A 21,857-nucleotide genomic window follows, 5' to 3' on the forward strand; every position below is an offset into this window, starting at 1 on the left:
TGCCAAACTTTTGCATCTGTTCATGACCACACATTCGGTATACGAACAAGCGAGTTTCCCTTTTGGTTTGTGCGCACCAATGATTTCCGCACGTGTTCAGTCTCTCCAAGTGCATTCCCTGTGCAGTTGGAGAGAGAAAGAGACACACACACACACACACACACACACACACACACACACACACACGAGAGAGAGAGAGAGGGAGGGAGGGAGGGAGAAAGGGAGGGAGGGCTGGCCACATAAGGCCAAGAAGGCAGTTAAAGAATGCACTGGGCTTGTTTTTAAAGAGACTGATTCGAGCATTGTTTTAACCTCGGATTTAATGAAGACTTTTTTTCTACTGGATTTTAACCTCCACTTCACTTCTGTTTACAGCGATCGGTTTGTAGTGTGCATTGTTGCAATGTTACTTTTCTTGGTTGTTTACTAAATTACAGATTTTTCAAATGTTCATTTTTTTTCCTGTGCTAAAAACTCATTAAAAAAAAAAAAAAAAGCTGTTTTTAGCGAGCAATGTTAGTTTTCTCTGTTGCTCTAGGTTTTCTCAGTGTTATTCAATGTTTTTACATTTAGTTTACTATTATACTGTGCATTCTATGGTATCATTAACTATATTTGTGCTTAAAAATCTTTTTAAAAAATATATGTACATACAGTTCCTATGGTCTGGAACTGATTAATTGTATTTACATACAATCCTATGGGGGAAATTACTTCGGGTTACAACCAGAGTTTTGGAACAAATTACGGTCCCAAGGTTCCACTGTATTACTCCACCAAGACAAAACAGCTAGTAAATTTGATTTTTTTTTTTTTGTTGTTGTTGCTTGACAAAATTAAGTACACCTTAAATTTTAATATACAGTCGACCCTTGATATACGACCGGCCTGACATGCGAACAACTTAATTTACGACCAAAATTTTTGTTTTGATTTATGACCAACATCTTGCGTTACGACCTGAATGCGGTCACGTGTATCCGCTTGTGTGATTGTAAACAAACAGCCGAGAGCGTTTGTAAGCGTCAGTCGGAGCCCAGATACATGTGTTTGTGGATGTAATTTCGGTCAGTGCAGTGATTTATATAATTTTTTTCGATAATTGCTAAGGAAGGAAGAGAAGGTAACAAAGGTAAAGAAAGCGATCACAATCGAAACGACGAAGGAAATTGTGCGGAAATATGAGAGTGGTGTTCGTGTGACCGATCTCGCTAATATGTACAGCATGCCGAAATCCATCATCTCGACAATTTTACAAAGAGCAGATTTGTATAAGGAGGCTCCTTCCAAACAATAACCACCTTCCATTTCATTCTCCTCCTCCTCCCTTCCTGCAGCCCAAAGATGTCAAATTAAATGGTGAGTACAGTATGAAATTGTTGTTTCTGGTAGGCTAGGCACTTTTTATAACTTTTTGGTTAGTACATTAGAAAAATTATTGGTGTTTTGGTAAATTATGCACATTATACAACCCTTTTTTATTATGAAAAGGTTAAGTAAGTATTGTTGTGGGAGGTTCGGAACGCATTATGGGTATTTCCATTATTTCTTATGGGAAAAATAGTCTTGAGTTACAACCAACCCTCGTGAACGAATTGAGTTCGTAAGTCAAGGGTCCACTGTAAAAGCTAGGCAATGCAACTGACGTAGGAGAATTTTCCCACAGTGGTTATTTAGAGCTGTAGTCAAGTGCTTTTCTAACAATACAGAAAGTGGTGTTATAATAAGAGTGTTAAAGCATTTGTTAAAGCACAATAAGATGTTACTTAGATCTTTTACTATAACTTCTATACATGAAATAGTTCTATACATGAAATAGTTCAAACATATATGCCATTATATTTATTTACATAGTCAACTGGGGAAAAAAGGTAAATAAAGTGATAAAGAAAATTATACATCCATCTTATGGTCCAAGTGCAGTACATGTTCCACAAAACACAACAAAATGAATATAATTTTAATGCATTAATATCAAATAAAGTGAATGAACCATTTTAATTATTTTTGATTTGAATGATGATTTTTATAAACATCTGAATCCCATTATTTTCTCTTTCTGAAAACTGTATAATCCATTAGGTCAGCCCTGGCAAACACCATGCAGCACTAAAATATACACATTTCATTACTGATGCTAATACCACCATATATACTCGCGGATAAGTCGGGTCTTCATTTTACAGCATAATGTCTGGTATTTTATAATGTTGATCGTATAAGTCGGATGAGGAAAACTCACACTATTTGTATAAGGGATTATGATATGCTAACGCCCACCTGAAAAACAGTAACCACGGAGCACACTGCCTTTTTTTCTATGTGGGTGCGGCAATGTGCTGTATCAGCTCATGCTCCTAACCTCTCTCTCTCTCTCTCTCATAAGAGCATCCCTTATGTTCAATGGAGTGTTCGATCAGAAGAAAATATGAAGCTGGTTTTAAATTAAACGTCATCGACGTAGCGAAAGAAATTGGTAACTGCACTGCTCAAACAAAATTCGATGCGTCTGAGAAACTGATGCAAGATTGGAGGAGGCAAGAAGATATAAAAATAAATAAGTGTCGCATTTTTGAATGGGCGCATAAGTTGGGGTCTGATTTTATGATCGATTTTTCGGGTTTCAAGACCCAACTTATACGCAAGTATATACGGTAAGGTTTTTTTTTTTTTTCTGAAAACAACTCCAGCATTTTTTATTGTAACACAACAATATTTTCAAACATGCTTAATCCAACTCAGGGTTGTGTGGGCAAGGCAAGAAACGGCCCTGGATAGGCACCAGGTGATCACAAGAGCCACATGCACTCAGTTCATCACATAGAGGCCAGTATGAAATGGCCTACTAACCTACAGGTTTGCTGCACCTCAAGGTTATTATAGTTAACGAAAACTAAAATCAAAACTGAAACCATTATTAAAAAAACATTTTTGTAAACTGAAATAAAATAATTAACAAAACCGAAATGAAAAACTAAAACTAAACGAAACTATTAAAGTAGCTGGAACGACTAACTGAAATAAAATAATATATTTACTAAAATATTTTTAGTTTTCGCTTTTGAATGAATATTCTTGCCGTTAGTCTTTAACCCTTGTAAGTTTTAACTCAAACAGAAATTCATCCACCACGAGCCGCCCGCACATATTCATCCAGTGAACGGCAGTTGGTGACGGAGGGCGGGTGTTCACATAGCATTTGCGGTGACAGAGCAAGCTAAATGCGGGTGCGTAAAGCGTGTGAAATAGAAAGCTATTTACATGCCGCCTTTCTTTGCGCTTGTTGTATATCAAGATGTAATTCAAACGGCTGAAATCAGAATCTGCTGGTCATCAAAACGTTTACTATATGGACAGAAAAATCACGAGTTAGTAACGTTTCAGCTTATTTCTCAGGTGACTGCTTTTTATTGACAGCAATTCACCTGTCACTTCGCAAAGGAGAAATCGTTTTTACTTTCTCATATACGAAGTATAGAGAAAGTATAGCAATCATGAAAAAATTTGACCTCGATATTTTGATGAATCTTGACGTTATAGACCTCCCAGAGTCCAAAAATACAGTTTTTTGGAATTGTGTGTGTGTGCACACGTGTATGTGTGTGTGTAAACAAGATAACTCAAAAATGCAACTGGATAGATGGATGATATTCGGCATGTGGTTGTTACACCACAATTGTAGATCTGTATTAACATTTGGGCCAAATCCATCACCCAGAAGTGGTACTTTACCTGAACACATGCTCGATTTTTTTTTTTACATTCATTCAGCTGCAGAGTCTGATTTATTCAACTTTAATAATATACAGAACAATTATTATAAAAGTAATTTAATTTGATTTGAATATCCATCCCCATATCTGAGTATACAAGAAAGTCAAGGGGAGGCCAGTCCCGGTTGTTGAAAATAAAATGGCACTGATCGAGAGACTGACTAGGTCATCATATTAGATCAGCATATTGTTACTGACCAATCACTTTTGCTTTAAAAACATCGTTTAACAATGAAGTGATACAAACAAAGGTAGGTAGGCGAAGAGAGTTTGCCAAGTGATGAAAAACTAAACACTAATAGGTTTTTGTATTATTCTAAATTTATTAATTTATCTTTTTTTGTTCATATTCACAACTGAAAAAACCTGATATTGTGAAAGTAATCCATTAGCAGAATTATATTTTAAAATATTTGTCTCCCATTTTTCAATGTTTTTCTCTCTCTCTCTCAAAATAGTTGATTTTATCATATTATTTTTGTTCTTAACATCAGCCTTATCATGCATATTGCATACCAGGGATTTTTCCTGCCTTACATCCAAACCTGCTTGGGTAGGCTCCAGGTTTCCTGCAATCCTGCTCTGGATTAACAGGTTTAGATAATGTATATATTGTTCTTAATCTCAGATGCTGTCTCTGTTGTTTTATGCCTGTCCATACTCCTATGACCTGCTCTTGCTCTGCTCATTATGGGTTTACTGTCCTTTTATGTTGGGCTATTCAAGTCTCACTGCCCCTAACCTTGACACTACATGCTTGTTTTTCTTTGTTTCCCTCAATACAGCTAGGTGGGGTCTGCACACTGATTCAAGTCTAAGAGCCCTGTTCTTCCTAAGCCCCCGTGATTTTCATGAGAAAATATTTTAAAAATTATAAAATTGTGTAAAAGTGTTCATATTCAGTATCTAGTTTTGATTATGCTTGTTTTTATCAGACAAAAACAAAACCAGATAGTAAACCATGTAGTGTAGTAAGCTTCCACTAACATTAAACTCATATCCAAAGCTATTAAGTGTGCAGTTCTGTCTGATTGTGACACAAAACTAAACTCCGTAGGAGCTCCATGCCATAATTACTAAAACTAAAACTGAAATTAATAGATATAAAAATAAAATAGAAATGTCTTTGTGAAATAAAAACTAAACTAAAACTAAAAATACACGATGAAGGAAAACTAAAACTAAACTGAATTTCCAAGTAAGGTCAGAAAAAATATTGAAATAAAAACTAATATAAAAAGGCAAAACTATAATAACCTTGCTGCACCCACCACATGACAAATCAACTCTGGATCCCAGATTAGGACCAGAGTGCAGTCTCAACACCACACTAGTTCAGATGGAATGGAACAATGCAAGGTTTTTTTTTTTTTTTATGGTGGCTGGAGTGCCAATTCTGCCACCAACCCCAGTTTTTTTTCCCAGAGGGCCTACATGCAGGGCTGGAGGCAGATTAACATCATAACCAGGAAGTTATTAACCTATTAACCTAACCAGACATAAAATTCAAACTTTGGATGCTGAATCCATGAAGCAGCAGTTCTGACCACTGTTACTGTGTTGCCCGTTTTTCAAATATGTGATTTTCAGATCAACTTTACATAGTTTAAAAAAAAAAAAAAAAGCTAGTAAACTACCAATAAAGGGAAGCTGGTCTAAAATTTTTAAATCATTCAACTCTTAAGTTGCACTTTCACCTTCTACAGTAAAGTCTGATGGGATACATTTCTAAAATGTCAGCAGCAACTGCCCTATGCCTCATGAATATTCATGCTGCCTGACTGCAAATGTAAACGTAGTTTATTAGGCATCATATTGAACAGATTAGTAATTGAAATATTTTAGACTTGCACCATTTCACACATACTAGGACCAAAAAAAAAAATCCCACACTAGAGCTGCCTACCTCCATCCCCCATTCAATTTTTGTAATGTTTAAATTAAGTCTCCAACACAAATTCTTACATAAAAACATAAGAAGATGGCAAAAATCTTACGTTGATCCGGCCAACCCTCTGGCTGTAATCAGTGGTGTCCCCTCTCCTTTAGCCAATGTGGAGGAAAAGCTCCCACGGAGGTGCTGGCTGGTACTGAGTGGAGAAAGTGACCGAAGTGCAGAAGCTACATCACTACTGCCAATGTGTGAAGAGTGGTGAGCACCATGTCCCTCCTGAGCATACTGGAACGAGGTCAGTGAAGGAGGTCCTACCAATAGGTTGGCAATTAAACTGTGCGGCTGAAGAAAAGAAAAGACACATGTCACCGGTATCAAAATTAGCATTAAGAACTAGACTGACACTGTTAATGTTCACAATGGTTCGCTAGGAAACCACAGATTTATCTCCAAAGAATAATCTATGATGGACACACATTTAGAGACATTTTTTAAAATTCAAAGAGATAATTGTTAATATTAAAAGAAAATACAATGTAAAGGCAATCCTCATTATCTGTGTTAATGTACCAGGATCCTTCACAGCGGTGGCCTTTGTCTGCAGTGAACTTATATAAGTAACATATTTTAAATGGGTCAAATTCCAGCAGAAGCTATTTTAATAGTTTCTGGCATTTAAGGCTAACAGAGTAGCACTTGAATATAGCACAGTTATTTTAAGTCACTGTAAAGTTCAAGGCTCTTTCTATTCAAAGCCACAATTTACCAGTCATTAGATACTCAAGGCTCTATTGTGTATTCTTGAATAAAGAGTGAATCTAAGAAGGGACAAAAAATAAAAGCAGCATGATATGAAAGTAAGCCTATTAATATTTTAAAACATATTACCTAGATCTACAGTATATGTAGTTTCAATCAATATTTGACCCTTTCTAAAATGGACTAAATTACCAGATTACCAATACCAATTATATAATCCTGTTCCAAGACTGCAGACAACTTAAAACTCCTTTCCTGTATATAAGAAAAAAAGACAATTTAAGATGAATGATGGTTACCTCAGACTCTGATTGAATGGACTGAATAGAACTAAAAAGATGCTTCTCAGCCATGCCTTGTTGGCAATTTGCTGCTTCTCTTTGAACTTTTTCCTTCAGTTGACTGATAAAATGTGTGCTCTCACGAGGGGGCTGCCAGCGAGGGTTGGTGATAGCAAAATGCATAAGGGAAAGTTCAGTTTTTCCATCTTCTGCCTGCTGGTAGATGGATGCCTCCGTTTTTCCTGCTGACATCCACTACAAATCAGAATGTACATTTAACAAACAAGTACAAATTTCTAAAATTCACCTAATATTAAACAAATTAATATTTTATGTTAATCTGAGTTTACAGAAAATTTGAATATTTTAGCAAGTCCATCAGAGAAGCCTCCTAGTTCTGCAGTGAAGCTCAATAAAGCAAGCATTACATACCTGAACTTCACATATTACCTGGTGATTTATCATTACAATGATGTCTGTCACTAAATCACTCTACACCAGCTGCAAAGATATTTTGTAAAATAGCAAATTATTCTGAATTTGAGTATCAAACACGGTCTAGATTATTATTTTCAGCACACTATAACATAAGGTCACAAATAAGGCTGAAAACAATCTAGTCTTGCTTTAAATATTACACAAACAATTAACTTAATTTCTGCTTCTAAAATGTGAAGCCACCAACATATATCATTTGTTCAGAGGCTAATTTCTTTTAAAACAAGATGATATCACTCAACTCATCAATGAACAGATCTTTATAAGTGAAATTTTCTTCAGTAACTTTATAGACTTGGGACACAGACCTTTAAAATATTAACTTCACTTTTTTTTCTCTCAATAATTTAAAAACGTCTACCAGAAAGAGTACACTTAGGACAGCTCTAAAATACGGTCATTTTGTACCATCCCACTAAACATGTTTACCAAGCATTCTCTGAAATCACACACTTGCCATTATTCCTATAATAGAATTTTCACTGTACATGATACAAAAGTAAAATTAATGCTTCATATTTGGTCTTTGGGTGCTGTTATAACTAGATGAAAAATGAGATTACCGCAGGGTGACCATGCTGACGAACATCCATCTGTGCAAAGGAACAGGTGTCACCGACCCCTACAACTTCCACAGTGAAATTACGGAAGAAGTCGATGATCTCAAGGGACTTTCGACGCAGGCAAAAGATGAGAATGAAAGGTGTGATAACTGGGCTAAGGAGCTCCTCCAAGATGAATACCTGCAGCAGAAAAATTGAGAGTGAAATATAAATAAAGAGCAAACCTAGTGTAATATTGGACTGTCATGCTTTTCCACTGTTATTTAAACCTAACTAAGCCTGTGATGAAATTCAGAATAATAATACACAAAAAATATTTCTTACAAAGACAGAACAAAGTTTTTAGCAGGGCAACATATGAATGATATAAGTCTTCTGAAAGGAATGACTGACACAATACAACAATAGTGTTTTTAACTAACAACTGTAAAGTTGACAAAAACAATTGTGGTGGCTATCTGCTCTCATTTCCTTCACTCTTGTACTGTTTTCTGGTTTCCAAGTGAAACATTGGCTGTCTTTTTGAAAGCTTAGGACAAAGTTTTCAGTCTTGTCTTCCACATTCACTTATGCAGCACAATAGCACAAGGTAACAGCTGCCAATCACGGCTAAAAGAGAATGGTCAGAATGCAGAAGGCTTCGGATTCAAAAGAACCTCTGTCATAGGTTTCTCTATCCTTGATGCTACTGATGAATGAGCTCCAGCAGCAACTGTTCCAGTTATAATGTACAAACGGCTGAAAAAAAATACTGAGATAACATGACTTAGTTCTACTGAGCACTGTGTTCTCAAAAATGGACCGTTGTGCTCTTAGTTCCTTTCTGAGCACAGTGGACACACATCCAGATGAAACTTGTACTGAAAAAGTCAGTAAATGGAAATATCAGTAAAAAGGCATAATGCCTTATTACTTATTTTAGACAAAAGGGCTCAGTAAAAACATCACTTACCCTCCACCCCAGCAGCTGTACTCCCTATGATGGTATACCCGGGATACATAAGATGGCAGGCAGGTTTTACCTCTCTTCAGCTCCTTACCTATGACAGAGCTTATTGTGCTGCCTCAACCACTGCTGGTTACGTTCAGTGTCATCTTTGCTGACAGATCAGTGTGTGCCACCACCAACCCTAAACTTCCCATCCCCCTAATACTCCCTGAGATGGCACAACAAAGATGCATATTTAAGATGGTAGGAAATTTAAGAAGCAGGTTCTAGTGCTCAGGCTAAACGGTCAGGTGATAAGCTGCTTACCTTTGATGACTGAGCTTACTACATGGCTGTTGGTTACACTAAGCCAATGTGTCAATCATTTGTGTGTTAAAAGTCACTGAAATTGACTTTTTTTTACTACTTTCCAGCTAAATAAAACGGATGTGAAATCTATTTGCCATTCCCAAAGTGAACACTCATAAAATTATAACGGCTGGGGACTTAGCAGTGTTAGATGTCGTCCCCCCTGTCACAGGAGTCCTATCTAAGAGTGGATTTAAAACACAAAGACATATACACAGTTTTTAACTGACCACAACTTATCAGACCTCTGGAGGTTTCTTAACCCAAACTCAAGAACATATTCGTTCTACTCACCAGTGCATCATAGCTACTCAAGAATTGATTATTTTTTTATAGATAATAATTTCCTGCCTACGATTAAATCGTGCAAATACGACACAATTGTTATCTCTGACCATGCCCCTCTAGTCTTGGAGCTAAAATCATTAAGCCCCTCACACTCACCTCGCAGATGGCATCTTAACCCTCTTCTATTAGCAGATGAGAACTGCACAGAATTTATATCCAAACAAATCAGCTTCTTCCTAGAGACAAACACGCCCACAGAGGTTTCTGCAGGAACACTCTGGGAAACTCTAAAGCCCTTCTTAAGAGGACAGATTATATCATATCTTTCCCACAGAAATAAATTAGAAACCAAGAAAGTGTCAGAGCTAAACTTGTTTATAAGTCAAGACATCATTACTATGAACATGGAGAAAAAGCTAATAAGCTTTTAGCTCAACAAATTCACAAACAAGAAGTTCGCAATGCAATACCAGCAATCACCAACACGAATGGAGAAGAAATCATTGACCATAAAAATATAATGCACGCATTTAGAGATTATTATAAATCCTTATATTATACTGAGTTCAAAGACGACAACACACAATCTAATGCATTTCTGGATACATTACAGACACCACAAATAGATGCTTTAAGTGCTGAGGAACTGGATAAACATCTGACGCTAATCAGAATTACTAGATGCTATAAAGTCACTTCCAAAGCAGGAAATCAGCAGGCCCTGATGGTTATCCTGTAGAATTTTGTAAGAAATTCTCCACTCAGTTAGCTCCCCTTTTATTGGCAACATTTACAGAAGCTAGACACAACCAAATACTACCTCAAACACTTTGTCAAGCATTAATCACCGTCTTTCCTAAACAAAATAAATAAAACGGATGTGTTTTGCCCCGTTTACACTTCAAAATTAGCTTCACACCCAATGATGTCTTCATATTCTACTCTAAGAAGATGAGGGTAAAAGCAAAAAAGGACCAAAGCAGGACAAATGTACAGGAAACAAAACACAGCATATTCAAACAGCAGCTGAGTCTTGGTGATGGGCGTCGGAGAAATGCAACTGATAGCAGTCATAGTGATGTGGTGGTTGGGGGGGGATTCCTGTCTTTATATGCAGAAACATTCAGTTGTGCAGGTGTTCTTAGTGTTCAACTCAAAAATGGCTGCAGGCAAGAAAAACATTAATTATAGACCAGACATAAAATCCAATGATTAAGAACATTAGTGGAAACAAGTAGTAGTATTAGCCACTCAGAAGTGGCATAAATGATTACAAATCATGAAACAATATTCTGGCGAGATACCTCTTTCAAGTTTTTGATGACCAAAATGTTAGAGACCATATGCATTATTCTTAGATTCTGCCATAACTGACATATGACATGTAGAATGTATACTGGATATTAGTGCCTGTGGCCCATCTCCTTTTCTTTGTACCCTTTACACACCTCTGACTATAAATAAAACACCAGGTCATGTCACTTGCAGAAATTATGATGGTTCTGTACTAACAGTGTGTACTGATATGGGGGATGAGACAGAGTATAGGAGTCTGATACAGAACTTGGTCTCTTGGTGCAGAAGGAACTGACTTGACTGCAGCTTAACATCAGCAAAACCAAGATGAGCCCCACAAAAGAATCTCTATGCCTGGTCACTACTCAGGGAGTGCATGCGGAGGTTGTATGCTGCTAAAAGTACTTGGAGTCCATATCAACGACAAGCTGGACTGGCCTTGTAACACAGAGGAGTTATAAAAGAAAGGGCAAAGCAGAAGACTGTGCTCCTTTAAGAGAGTAGGAACATCCTTTACATGTTGTACAACTCAGCGATGGCTTGTGCTATACTCTACACTGTTGTGTGCTGGTGTGGTAACATTAGAGGGAGGCCCACCAAATTAATAAGCCACTTAATGGACACACTATTGATCTGCTGGAGGTAGTACTGAATGAGAAAATGAAAACAAAACTGATTGCCATTATGAACAATGCTGCACATCTTCTCTCTAACACACTAATCCTAAGTAATACTGAGGACTTTCAGCCAACAAGTTATTCAGAAAAACTGTGTGACTGTTGTAAGATTTTTGTCTTTTTTTTGGTAGTTATTCTGGTATGTTATTTGAAAGTGGGGGTTGTTGTTTTATTGGATGTATTTTGTCCCAATATAATACTACTAGCTATGCCACCAATCAAAGACAGGCTGATGTCTAATTAATCAATATAGACATTTTGTGTGTGTATATATACAAGACAGAAGACTGAAAAAAGCTAAAGGAACAGTTGAAGCAAGCCAGAGTAGATACAAGTCATCCGGAGCGCATCCAAGTTCTTCAGATTATCTTTGACATAAAGAAGATATGTAATGGACAAATGGTCATGCATAACTTTTAACACTGGGACAACAAATACTCCAAATCAAAGCACACGTTATGCAACAGACTCTTCAAACAATTATGACTGTTTAATTATAAAGACACTGTACAAAAGATTTATCGGGGTGGAGTGTTGAAATTTTGCATTCAAGTTGATAAATATTTTGTATGTCTTTATTTGTAACTTAGGCAAAGCAATGCAATATTAGTGTTACATTAAATAATAACAGCAATGGTTTGATGGTTTAAGAACCCCTTCCCCTTTTTAGGAATGAGTCTCTTTGAATTTTTCGACAGGGTTGGGGGAAGTGCCTCAAAACAAGTATGGAGTACTAGGGTGTTTAACAAACAAGTTTGGCCAATGTTTCTCTGCTGTTTCTCAGTCAACCCCCACAGGAAAGCCAGACTGCCTAACTTCCAAGCTTTACCTTAACCCATGGTTTGGAGGGCAGGTGTGAAGGTGTTCTATCCCCCCATTGGTCTGAAGTATGGCTGTTTGGAATTGGCTTGTATCAAAACTTTTTAAGTACTATGACACCCTATTGGCTGTAGGGGTTGGACAACCTATAAATTTGCTTGCTTTACCTCACCCTCTCTCTCTTACCAAACTGATGAAAGACCATCTCACACCATGAACTGAAAAGGACAACACAATGAAGAGCACAGCTCGGCAGCCATACTGAGACAGGCATGTGGCCTGTTCTGAAGAACGCTGACCACAAACGATGCCTTAACTAGAGACATTTTAAGTAACTAACAAGTCCGTGTGCCACCTGAAAACTACACATCAGGTTGTATGGTTGCCAATATTCAAATGTACTTTGCATATTGTTGTTTTTTATGAATATTATCAATAATACATTGTTTAAAATGTAACTTAACTCCTGCTTGTCTTTTACTACACCTAATTGCTTGAGGTTGTAGATGTAGAAGGGAAGGTGGGGAGATGTTATATGGTACAACACCTTATAAACAGTGGTAAGTCTGAGATTTGAGGCATTCTGACAAAGGCTATATATTAATAATACAAAAGGGGAAAGTAGAGTAAAATATTACTCTACCAAGACAAAACACACAGTATGTCGCGTATTAGCAAAATTAACTATACAGTACATCCTATAACTATTGTTTAGGAGGAGAAAACTGAAACTGGCAACAACACAATGAAAGTAATATATGTACATGAGCAGAAGATCCTGGGATGGATGTGCATCTTTTGTCAGCTGTCCGAGTGCCAGATGCTCAAACAAATGTAATGATCAGTACATGCAGGTATGGGAAAATATACCGAAGAGAAGTAATCAAGAGTATGTTTAAGCATCTTCAAGAAAGGTTAGCATTTCTTTAACCACCTATGTAGGAAACGTTTTTATACCAAAGGAGGCATTTCTTGAAGCACTACATACTTATTTCTGTCTTTTAAATAGACACTACTGAATTTCAGCAGTCTCTCTTAGGTACTACTCCACCGGTTTCAGTTTTTCCAAAGATACAAAATCTCAAGTCACCTTTAATAAATCAAGAAAATTTACTAATGTGCGTAAGCCTAAGACCTAGTTAACGAGGTTCATAATTATGATTGCCTAGTATTAAGTCTTTTGTTTAAAGCAAGCACTAAATGCAGCTCAGCAATGCTCATCAATTTGTTGCAGACTCCCACAACCATCTGTGTAAAGAAGCAATTCTTATTTTATATCATAAATACACCTCCTTAAGCTTTCTGCTGAGGTCTTTAACTGCATGTTTTAGATTAAACATATATTATCAATTCACTCTGGCACTACTTTTGAGGATTGTGATTTTTGTTTTCTCATTTGAGCAACATAAACACCTACTCCATTCAGAACTAAAAGAATACAGTAATCCCTCCTCCATCGCGGGGGTTGCGTTCCAGAGCCACCCGCAAAATAGGAAAATCCGCGAAGTACAAACCATATGTTTATATGGTTATTTTTAGAATGTCATTCTTGGGTCACAGATTTGCGCAGAAACACAGGAGGTTGTAGAGAGACAGGAACGTTATTCAAACACTGCAAACAAACATTTGTCTCTTTTTCAAAAGTTTAAACTGTGCTCCATGACAAGACAGAGATGACAGTTCTGTCTCACAATTAAAAGAATGCAAACATATCTTCCTTTTCAAAGGAGTGCAAAGCAAGCAGTCAAAAAAAAAATCAATAGGGCTTTTTGGCTTTTAAGTATGCGAAGCACCGCTGGTACAAAGCTGTTGAAGGCGGCAGCTCACACCCCCTCTGTCAGGAGCAGGAAGAGACAGAGAGAGAGCCACAGAAAAACAAAGTCAAAAATCAATACGTGCCCTTTGAGCTTTTAAGTATGCGAAGCACTGTGCAGCATGTCCTTCAGGAAGCAGCTGCACACAGTACCCCTGCTCACACCCCCCTACGTCAGCGCAAGAGAGAGAGAGAGAGAGAGAGAGAGAAAGTAAGTTGGGTAGCTTCTCAGCCATCTGCCAATAGCGTTCCTTGTATGAAATCAACTGGGCAAACCAACTGAGGAAGCATGTACCAGAAATTAAAAGACCCATTGTCCGCAGAAACCCGCGAAGCAGCAAAAAATCCGCAATATATATTTAAATATGCTTACATATAAAATCCGCGATGGAGTGAAGCCGCGAAAGGCGAAGCGCGATGTAGCGAGGGATCACTGTATCCTGAATTTTTAGAGAAGGGGTTTTTAGAGAAGGGGTATAACTCATTAGTCCACCTGGATACTCACTGTAAAAAATTCTGATACAACTCAGACATGAAAATCTACTCTCATTAGTCTGTTGTGAGAAATAAGCTTATCCTTAATTAGTCACATTTACCTGTTAGATGGTTATTACAGAAACTTGTCTAATTGCAATAACACCTCTGCCAAAATGAAACTGCTTTCTCAAGAAACACATTAGTCTATTGTTTTTTGCAAAATGAAGACTATTCCTTGCAACAGATAGACATCGTTGTACAAAATTTTTAGTTTCTTGGCTATTACTGTTGTGAAAGAAAAATTAACTGCTTGCAAGCTACTAAGGGTTAACAGCTGACAAAGCCGTTTTGCTGTAACGGCAAGTTATTCATACAGGTGTCTGTCATAAGACAGGGTCCAGTAAGCTGACCTAAGAAGATTTCCAGTTTCTTAAGAACGTGTCTATTTGACACAAGAGAGCTGACCTTTCCTTCTTTAGGGTCTATCATCTTCTTTCAGACAAGTGAAAAAAATAAGAACAGATGGCCCATTAGCGTACTTAAATAAAATGCTTAAGTAAACAATATTAGGTTTATTTTGAAATTAGGGGAAGTGGGAGGAAGAAGAAAGTATAAAAAGCCAATAGGAAAAAAATGTAATTTTGCTCTTCTGCCTTGTAATGTAGAATCCACATACTAATTTATGAGTGGATAGAAATCTAATTGCTTGAACTTGTCCGGTCTTCCTCCGAGTTAAATTTTTCTTCCACACTGTCTTGAGAGAAGAGGGCAAACTGGATTTAACAACTATTTTAAAGAAAGAGAGAGAGAGACACAGAGTGGGAAAGGCCCAAATGCACAACTGCGTAACAGGATAAGGACATAACAGTCTGTATTTTGACTAAACAAATGCCTTACAAGTTCTTCTTAGGTTTCTTTATTAACACTAAAATTACCAAAGCCTACGAAAAAACTCGTAAATCCGTCCCACCTTAAATCCCTTCGCACCTCTCCGTCAGCGTCTTTTGTCTTGTTAATGTGCCGATCAAGACAAGCAGCCTACTATTCCATCCCCCCACCGCCGCAGAACGTGCACAAAGTTCTCCCAGCTCATTCCTTGATTATCTGGGAGTGAAGTGCTGGAGTTTTAGAGGGGAAATAATAGATCGTTATTTGGCAAACATGCATTTCATGTGTGTTCTGTTTCTACAATAATCTGTGTAAACACATCATTAAAACAGAAACATTTTTCATATTTTAGTAATAAATGACAAAATGTAGACATAAACTATATAATGTGTGAAGCCTGAAGTCCAAAGATCAAATAAACACTTTCACAAAAGGTTCAAGGATTAAACAACAGTTTCCGTGGCGCAGCAGTAACAATTTCTGACTTGTAATCAAGAGTCCCCCGGTTCGATCCTGACTGCCTCGCATATTTAACGTTTTGAGTAGTGAGCTGCTTTTATTGTTAATATTATACAATAAACACATAAATTTGATTTGCGTGTCAGCCACTGTAAATTTATAGTACTTGTAAAAGTTTGCATTTTTTTTTCCATTTTTATTCTCTCAGTCACAATCACAGTACAGTAATCCCTCGCTATATCGCGCTTCGCCTTTCGCAGCTTCACTCTATCGCGGATTTTATATGTAAGCATATTTAAATATATATCGCGGATTTTTTGCTGGTTCGCGGATTTCTGCGGACAATGGGTCTTTTAATTTCTGGTACATGCTTCCTCAGTTGGTTTGCCCAGTTGATTTCATACAAGGGACGCTATTGGCAGATGGCTGAGAAGCTACCCAACTTACTTTTCTCTCTCTCTCTCTTGCGCTGACTTTCTCTGATCCTGACGTAGGGGGATTGAGCAGGGGGGCTGTTCGCACACCTAGACGATATGGACGCTCGTCTAAAAATGCTGGAAGATTATCTTCACGTTGCTACCTTCTGTGCAGCTGCTTCGTGAAGTGACATGCTGCACGGTGCTTTGCTCTCTTAAAAGCTCGAAGGGCACGTATTGATTTTTGACTGTTTGTTTTTCTCTGTCTCTCTCTCTCTCTCTCTCCCTTTCTCTGCTCCTGACGGAGGGGGTGTGAGCTGCTGCCTTCAACAGCTTTGTGCCGCTGTGCTTCGTATAGTTAAAAGCCAAACAGCCCTATTGATTTGTTTGCTTTCCTCTGTCTTTATGACAGTCTCTGCTCCTGACGCGCACTCCTTTGAAGAGGAAGATATGTTTGCATTCTTTTAATTGTGAGACGGAACTGTCATCTCTGTCTCGTTATGGAGCACAGTTTAAACTTTTGAAAAAGAGACAAAATGTTTGTTTGCAGTGTTTGAATAACGTTCCTGTCTCTCTACATCCTCCTGTGTTTCTGCGCAAATCTGTGACGCAAGCATGACAATATAAAAATAACCATATAAACATATGGTTTCTACTTCGCGGGGGGGTCTGGAACGCAACCCCCGCGATGGAGGAGGGATTACTGTACGTACTACTGCCCCCCCAACCCCCCCGGATCTGATGCTGTTAGTTTTTATTTGAAACTGCAAACAACTGTAGATGTGAGTGGTGTTTTGAGACAATGGAACTGGAAATTCTCTTATCTGGATGGATAAAAGCTGACACACGAACGCTTTTATTCAGTTTCATTAAGTGTTCCTGGTTACGCTGAATTACTATGCACTTTATGGTCCATGATGTCAAAGAGGCACAGTCTCTTTCTTTTTTCCCCACGGTGCTGGGTTGACATCTTGCACCAGAAGGTGTGAGCTTATTCAATGTGAGCAGGAGCACACAAGTGGCCGGTTGCTTGTGCTAGAACAAGCTTGACCTGGCAGCGATCAACGCACATGTACTGTGCAAGGCATGTACGGAGTCCACTGAAAAAAGAGTGTTCATGGCTCATCTTGCAGAGGAACTTTGTCGTCACTTCTTACAAGAAAAGGCGATAGAAAAAGAAAAGGAGGATGCAACATCAACAAGCTTCTGTTCCAAGACAGCTGTTTCCCCCAGGAAAGCAAACTGAGTGAGCGTCAGGCACCCCTTCAATGTAATAGGAACCACAGAATAGAGAGAAGTGTGCAACAGGTACACAAGTCGTAAATGTAGAAAGGACGGTCCTTGGGTGTGTGGGAACTGTTAACATTTGAATTTGATGATTGCATATAGAGCGGAACTGACCTCTCTATTATTCTTTCCTCTGCATGTCCTGGAGTACAAAAGAAAAGGCACCTTGCATCAAAATGTGGAGTTTGGGGAAGATTGGGAAAAAAGAAAAAAAAAAAACCAAAACAAACAAAAAAAAAAACACGCGGTCACAGATTACAACCGCAAGATGGTATGCGAATGAATATCAATAATATGAATAATGTTCCATCCGTACCACAATGTTTTCCGAAATGTAGTATACAGGTCATACAATTAATAATTCCAAATACCATATATACCGATGTCTGTTTTTTTCATTGCGGCTTTGACATCATGGACCATAAGGTGCATACTAATTCAGCGTAAGCAGGAACACTCAATAAAACTGAAGAAAAAAAAAAATCAAGTGACAATGAGATAGGAGTAAGGCAGATTCACCAGCGTTTGTGGGTCACCTTTTATTCATCCAGATCAGAGAATTCCATTGTCTCAAAACACCACTCACATCTATAGTTACTCCCGGTTTCATACAGACGCAAATCAAATGTATGTGTTTATTGTATAATATTAAAAATAAGAGCAGCTCACTACTCAAAACAGTAAATATACGTGGCAGTTAGGATCAAACCGGCGGCCTCTCGATTACAAATCAGCAATTCTTACCGCTCGCCATGAAAACTGCTGTATCGTCCTTGAACCTTTTGTGAAAGTGTTATTTGATCTTTGGACTTAAGGCTTCACACATTATATAGTGTGGCGGACGGCCAGGGTCCATGCCCGGCCGGGACGCCCCTTCGCTATATGCTCCCCCTGGACGCTAGATGGCAGCCCCCCCGGGTTGGAGCGGTTCCTCAGTTTCCCGCAGGGCTCCATGGGAATTGGAGTTGGGTCCCGCAGACGCTGCTAGGGGGGTGCTGCAGCTGGGACTCCTGAGCCCTTATGGGCAGTGTATTCACCACACCCGAAGTGTAGCCGGAACTCGGCAGTCAACCACCTGGAGCACTTCTGGGTGGTCTATAAAAGGGGCCAGCAGCCACCACTCAAGCGGCAGAGTTGGGAGGAGGATGATGTTGCCTTGGAGGAGTAGAGAAGAAACAAGTGTTTTGTGGTGGTGTTTTGCTTTATTGTGGGGTGTTTTGGGACTGTGTTAGGGCCGAGGGACACGGGGAAGTGGACCTCAGCTGAAAAAAAATAAATCTTTTTGGTTAATTTTATATGTGCCTCTGCTGTCAGTCTGTGTCAGGTTGATGCCTATATAGCGCCTTTGCCACAATAGTTTTTCATATTTTAGTAATAAATGACAAAATGTAGACAAACGTTTGTTTTAACAATGTGTTTACACAAATTATTGTAGAAACGGAACACACATGAAATGCATGTGTTCCAAATAACGATCTATTTCCATTCTAAAACTCCAGCACTTCACTTCCGGATAATCAAGGCTGGAACTGGGAGAACTTTGTGCATGTTCTGCGGAGGTGGATGGATGGAATAGTAGGCGGCTTGCTGCTTGTCTCGATGGGCACATTAACAAGACCAAAGATGCTGACGGAGAGGTGTGAAGGTATTTAAGGTGTGCTGGATTTACAAGTTTTTTCGTAGGCTTTGGCAATTCTAGTGTTAAATAAACACCACCAATTATATAATATGAGCATTTAAAGGTGTGTACAAACATTTGACTGGTAGTGTGTATGTGTTGCTTAGTAGTCATTTGTATAATAAAATTCAAAACAACATGGAGTTAAAATGGAAGTGAATGATGGCCTCATGCCATTCTACCAAAAATGTAAGCTGGGTGAGTCATCCATGAAGTTCTGCTTACTTTCTTAAACTTCAACATTCTTGACTTTGCCATTTTGTACTTCAGAAAGTCATGGCTACTCAATTTCTTCATTTGAAAGATATTAAAAAACAAAAAGATTATTCACTTGTTCTCTAAAAGCAACTAATCTATTTGTGGAATATTCTTCTGGCATCAGAAATAAATAAATTAACCAATTTGTCGGATTTCATTATTTGGTTGTGGTATAATCATAAATACAAGTGCTGATCAAAAAGTTTTGAGCCTGAACCTGAAATGGGTATTCTGTACTGTACTGCTGATTTTGTACATGGACAAAGATTAGCTCCTGGGTAGTAAAATATGTCAACTGTATTTTTCTACCATTTGTGGTTCCTTGAATCTGAACTAGAGCAACCTGTATTCCAAAAACCACAAAAATTATGTGTCGTGCTATCAAGAAATTAACACTAAAGAACAATAAAAATTTTGAAATTAATTTTTACCTAGTCAGTGTGTACTAAGACCGGTCCCCTTGATATCCCAAAGTCAAGAGATGGGTTTCAGAATTCTGTTGTGACAGGATGTCTCTCAAAGATGACCCAAGGTTTAAGCTGGTCTTCTACATCAACAACAGATGAAAAGGTTTCCACTGTACACTGAATCATGATGGATAGTGTAAGAGTGACAGTGTGTGTGAGACAGTTAGCTATGGATAAGTTAAATCCATTCTTTATAAACAATTAAACATGACCAAGGTCTGTACACGTTGCCCAGAATGGCAAATCCTGAAATGAAGCATCACCTCCTTCCACTGTTTTAAGGAAGATCTCATACTGAATCTGTACTTGGTGAGATTTAAGAAGTCTTAAGCAAGCAACATGAATGTCATGCACACAATTTTTTTTTTTTTTTTTATCCGTAGGGATTATGTACTTCAAAGTTTTCTGAGAGCTGCTCGATATCATGCTGGCTTGCTTTGGTACTTGCAGAAGTCAAGATGCAAGGAATGCAGTCAACCATTCCCTTTCTGCTATATGACAGTCCCCTCACTCACAATGCTTTGATTCAAAGTGAAGTCACAAACTATTCTCCACACCTGGGGCCTCATGTAGAACGCCGTGCGTAGATCTCACACTATAACATGGCGTAAGCACAAAAGCGGGAATGTGCATATGCACAGAAAAATCCAGATGCAGGAATCTGTGCGCACGCAAACTTTCACGTTCTTCCACTACATAAATCCCGATCAGTGTGAAAAGTAACACACATGCACGCGCCTTCTGTCCCACCCCAACTCCTCCCAGAATTATGCCTCTTTGAATATGCAAATCAATATAAATAGCCTTCTGTGAAAAGACAATGGGAAAAGCACAGGGGAAAATATAAAAATTTCAGCGAATACCAAGTGGAGGCAAAGGAAAAACGTACTATTTGTTGGTTTAAACAGTGGTATAATCAACAAAAGAAAGTTGATAGAGTGACATAGTGTCGGAGAAACTCGAAAGCTCAAGTTCACAAAGTCGCACAGTGCCCGAAATAAAAATGAAGTTGTCACATATCAAAGTCGGCGTGAAAAGGCGAGTCGTAGCGGACCGTCTGAGTGTTATATGAAAGCTTATTAGGGTACAGAAAAAAAAAATAGGCACACAGTGGGGGAAAAAAAGCACGAAATGTCAACTTTAATCTCGAAATTTCCATTTTAATCACGTAGTTTATTTTGTCATTAAAGTAGAACATCATAAACTTCATCTTAAAATTGTTTATTTTACTAGTTACTCAAGTAGCATGTTAAATGCTTTGTTCTGTGTTTGATCTTCTATGTGCTCTGTGTGTGTGAATCACTACGTGCTTCCGTTCTTTTTCTTTCTCCGACAGGACACAGAATCCATTGCATTCGTGATATTACAGCTCTCTGAATAATTAAAATACTGAGATGTATACGTGATATCTTTTTCATGATGATAGGAATGAAAGCATGTTATTCCATCCATCCATTTTCCAACCCGCTGAATTCAAACACAGGGTTACGGGGGTCTGCTGGAGTCAATCCCTGCCAACACAGGGCACAAGGCAGGAACCAATCCCGGGCAGGGTGCCAACCCACTGCAGAAGCATGTTATTAAACATAGGAACACGGTGGCGCAGTGATTGTTCATATCTCACTCATGTGCGACCTTCGATGAAATAATTTATTACAGAAGTACTGTCTCTTTCAAACGTACTAACCTCCAATTCCTGTCCTTACTTTTCTTTCTCCAAATACCCAATCACCACACAATCAGCTCTGCAATAGACGTTAAGCCATCTGTAAGCTTAGAACGCCGAGTCTTCAAAACTTTTAAGGAACATCGAAATATCTTCGTAATGTTTAATTATTCTGTCCATCTATCCTTCAAGTGTCGCGTCAGTACCAGCAATAATACAGCGCAAGGCAGGAGCTATCCGTGAACTAGCTAGCGCTGCGGCACCGTGTCCTCACATGTTTAATTATTAACAATACAGATTATT

General features: G+C 38.3%; 1 protein-coding gene across 2 annotated transcripts in view; it reads right to left on the bottom strand.

Moving 5' to 3' along the window:
• The window catches only part of atg9a (ATG9 autophagy related 9 homolog A (S. cerevisiae)), a 73,075-nt gene that overhangs the window by 20,507 nt on the left and 30,711 nt on the right, over nucleotides 1–21,857 (bottom strand). For both annotated transcript variants that reach the window (XM_051931371.1, XM_051931372.1), the window contains exons 10-12: nucleotides 7,769–7,948; nucleotides 6,726–6,962; nucleotides 5,771–6,009 (exon numbers count right to left, since the gene is read on the bottom strand). In XM_051931371.1, the coding sequence (XP_051787331.1) occupies nucleotides 5,771–6,009; nucleotides 6,726–6,962; nucleotides 7,769–7,948 (656 nt within the window). The remainder of the gene's footprint in view (nucleotides 1–5,770; nucleotides 6,010–6,725; nucleotides 6,963–7,768; nucleotides 7,949–21,857) is intronic.

Source organism: Erpetoichthys calabaricus, chromosome 8 (genome assembly GCF_900747795.2).
Source record: "Erpetoichthys calabaricus chromosome 8, fErpCal1.3, whole genome shotgun sequence".
Classification (NCBI taxonomy): Eukaryota; Metazoa; Chordata; class Cladistia; order Polypteriformes; family Polypteridae; genus Erpetoichthys; species Erpetoichthys calabaricus.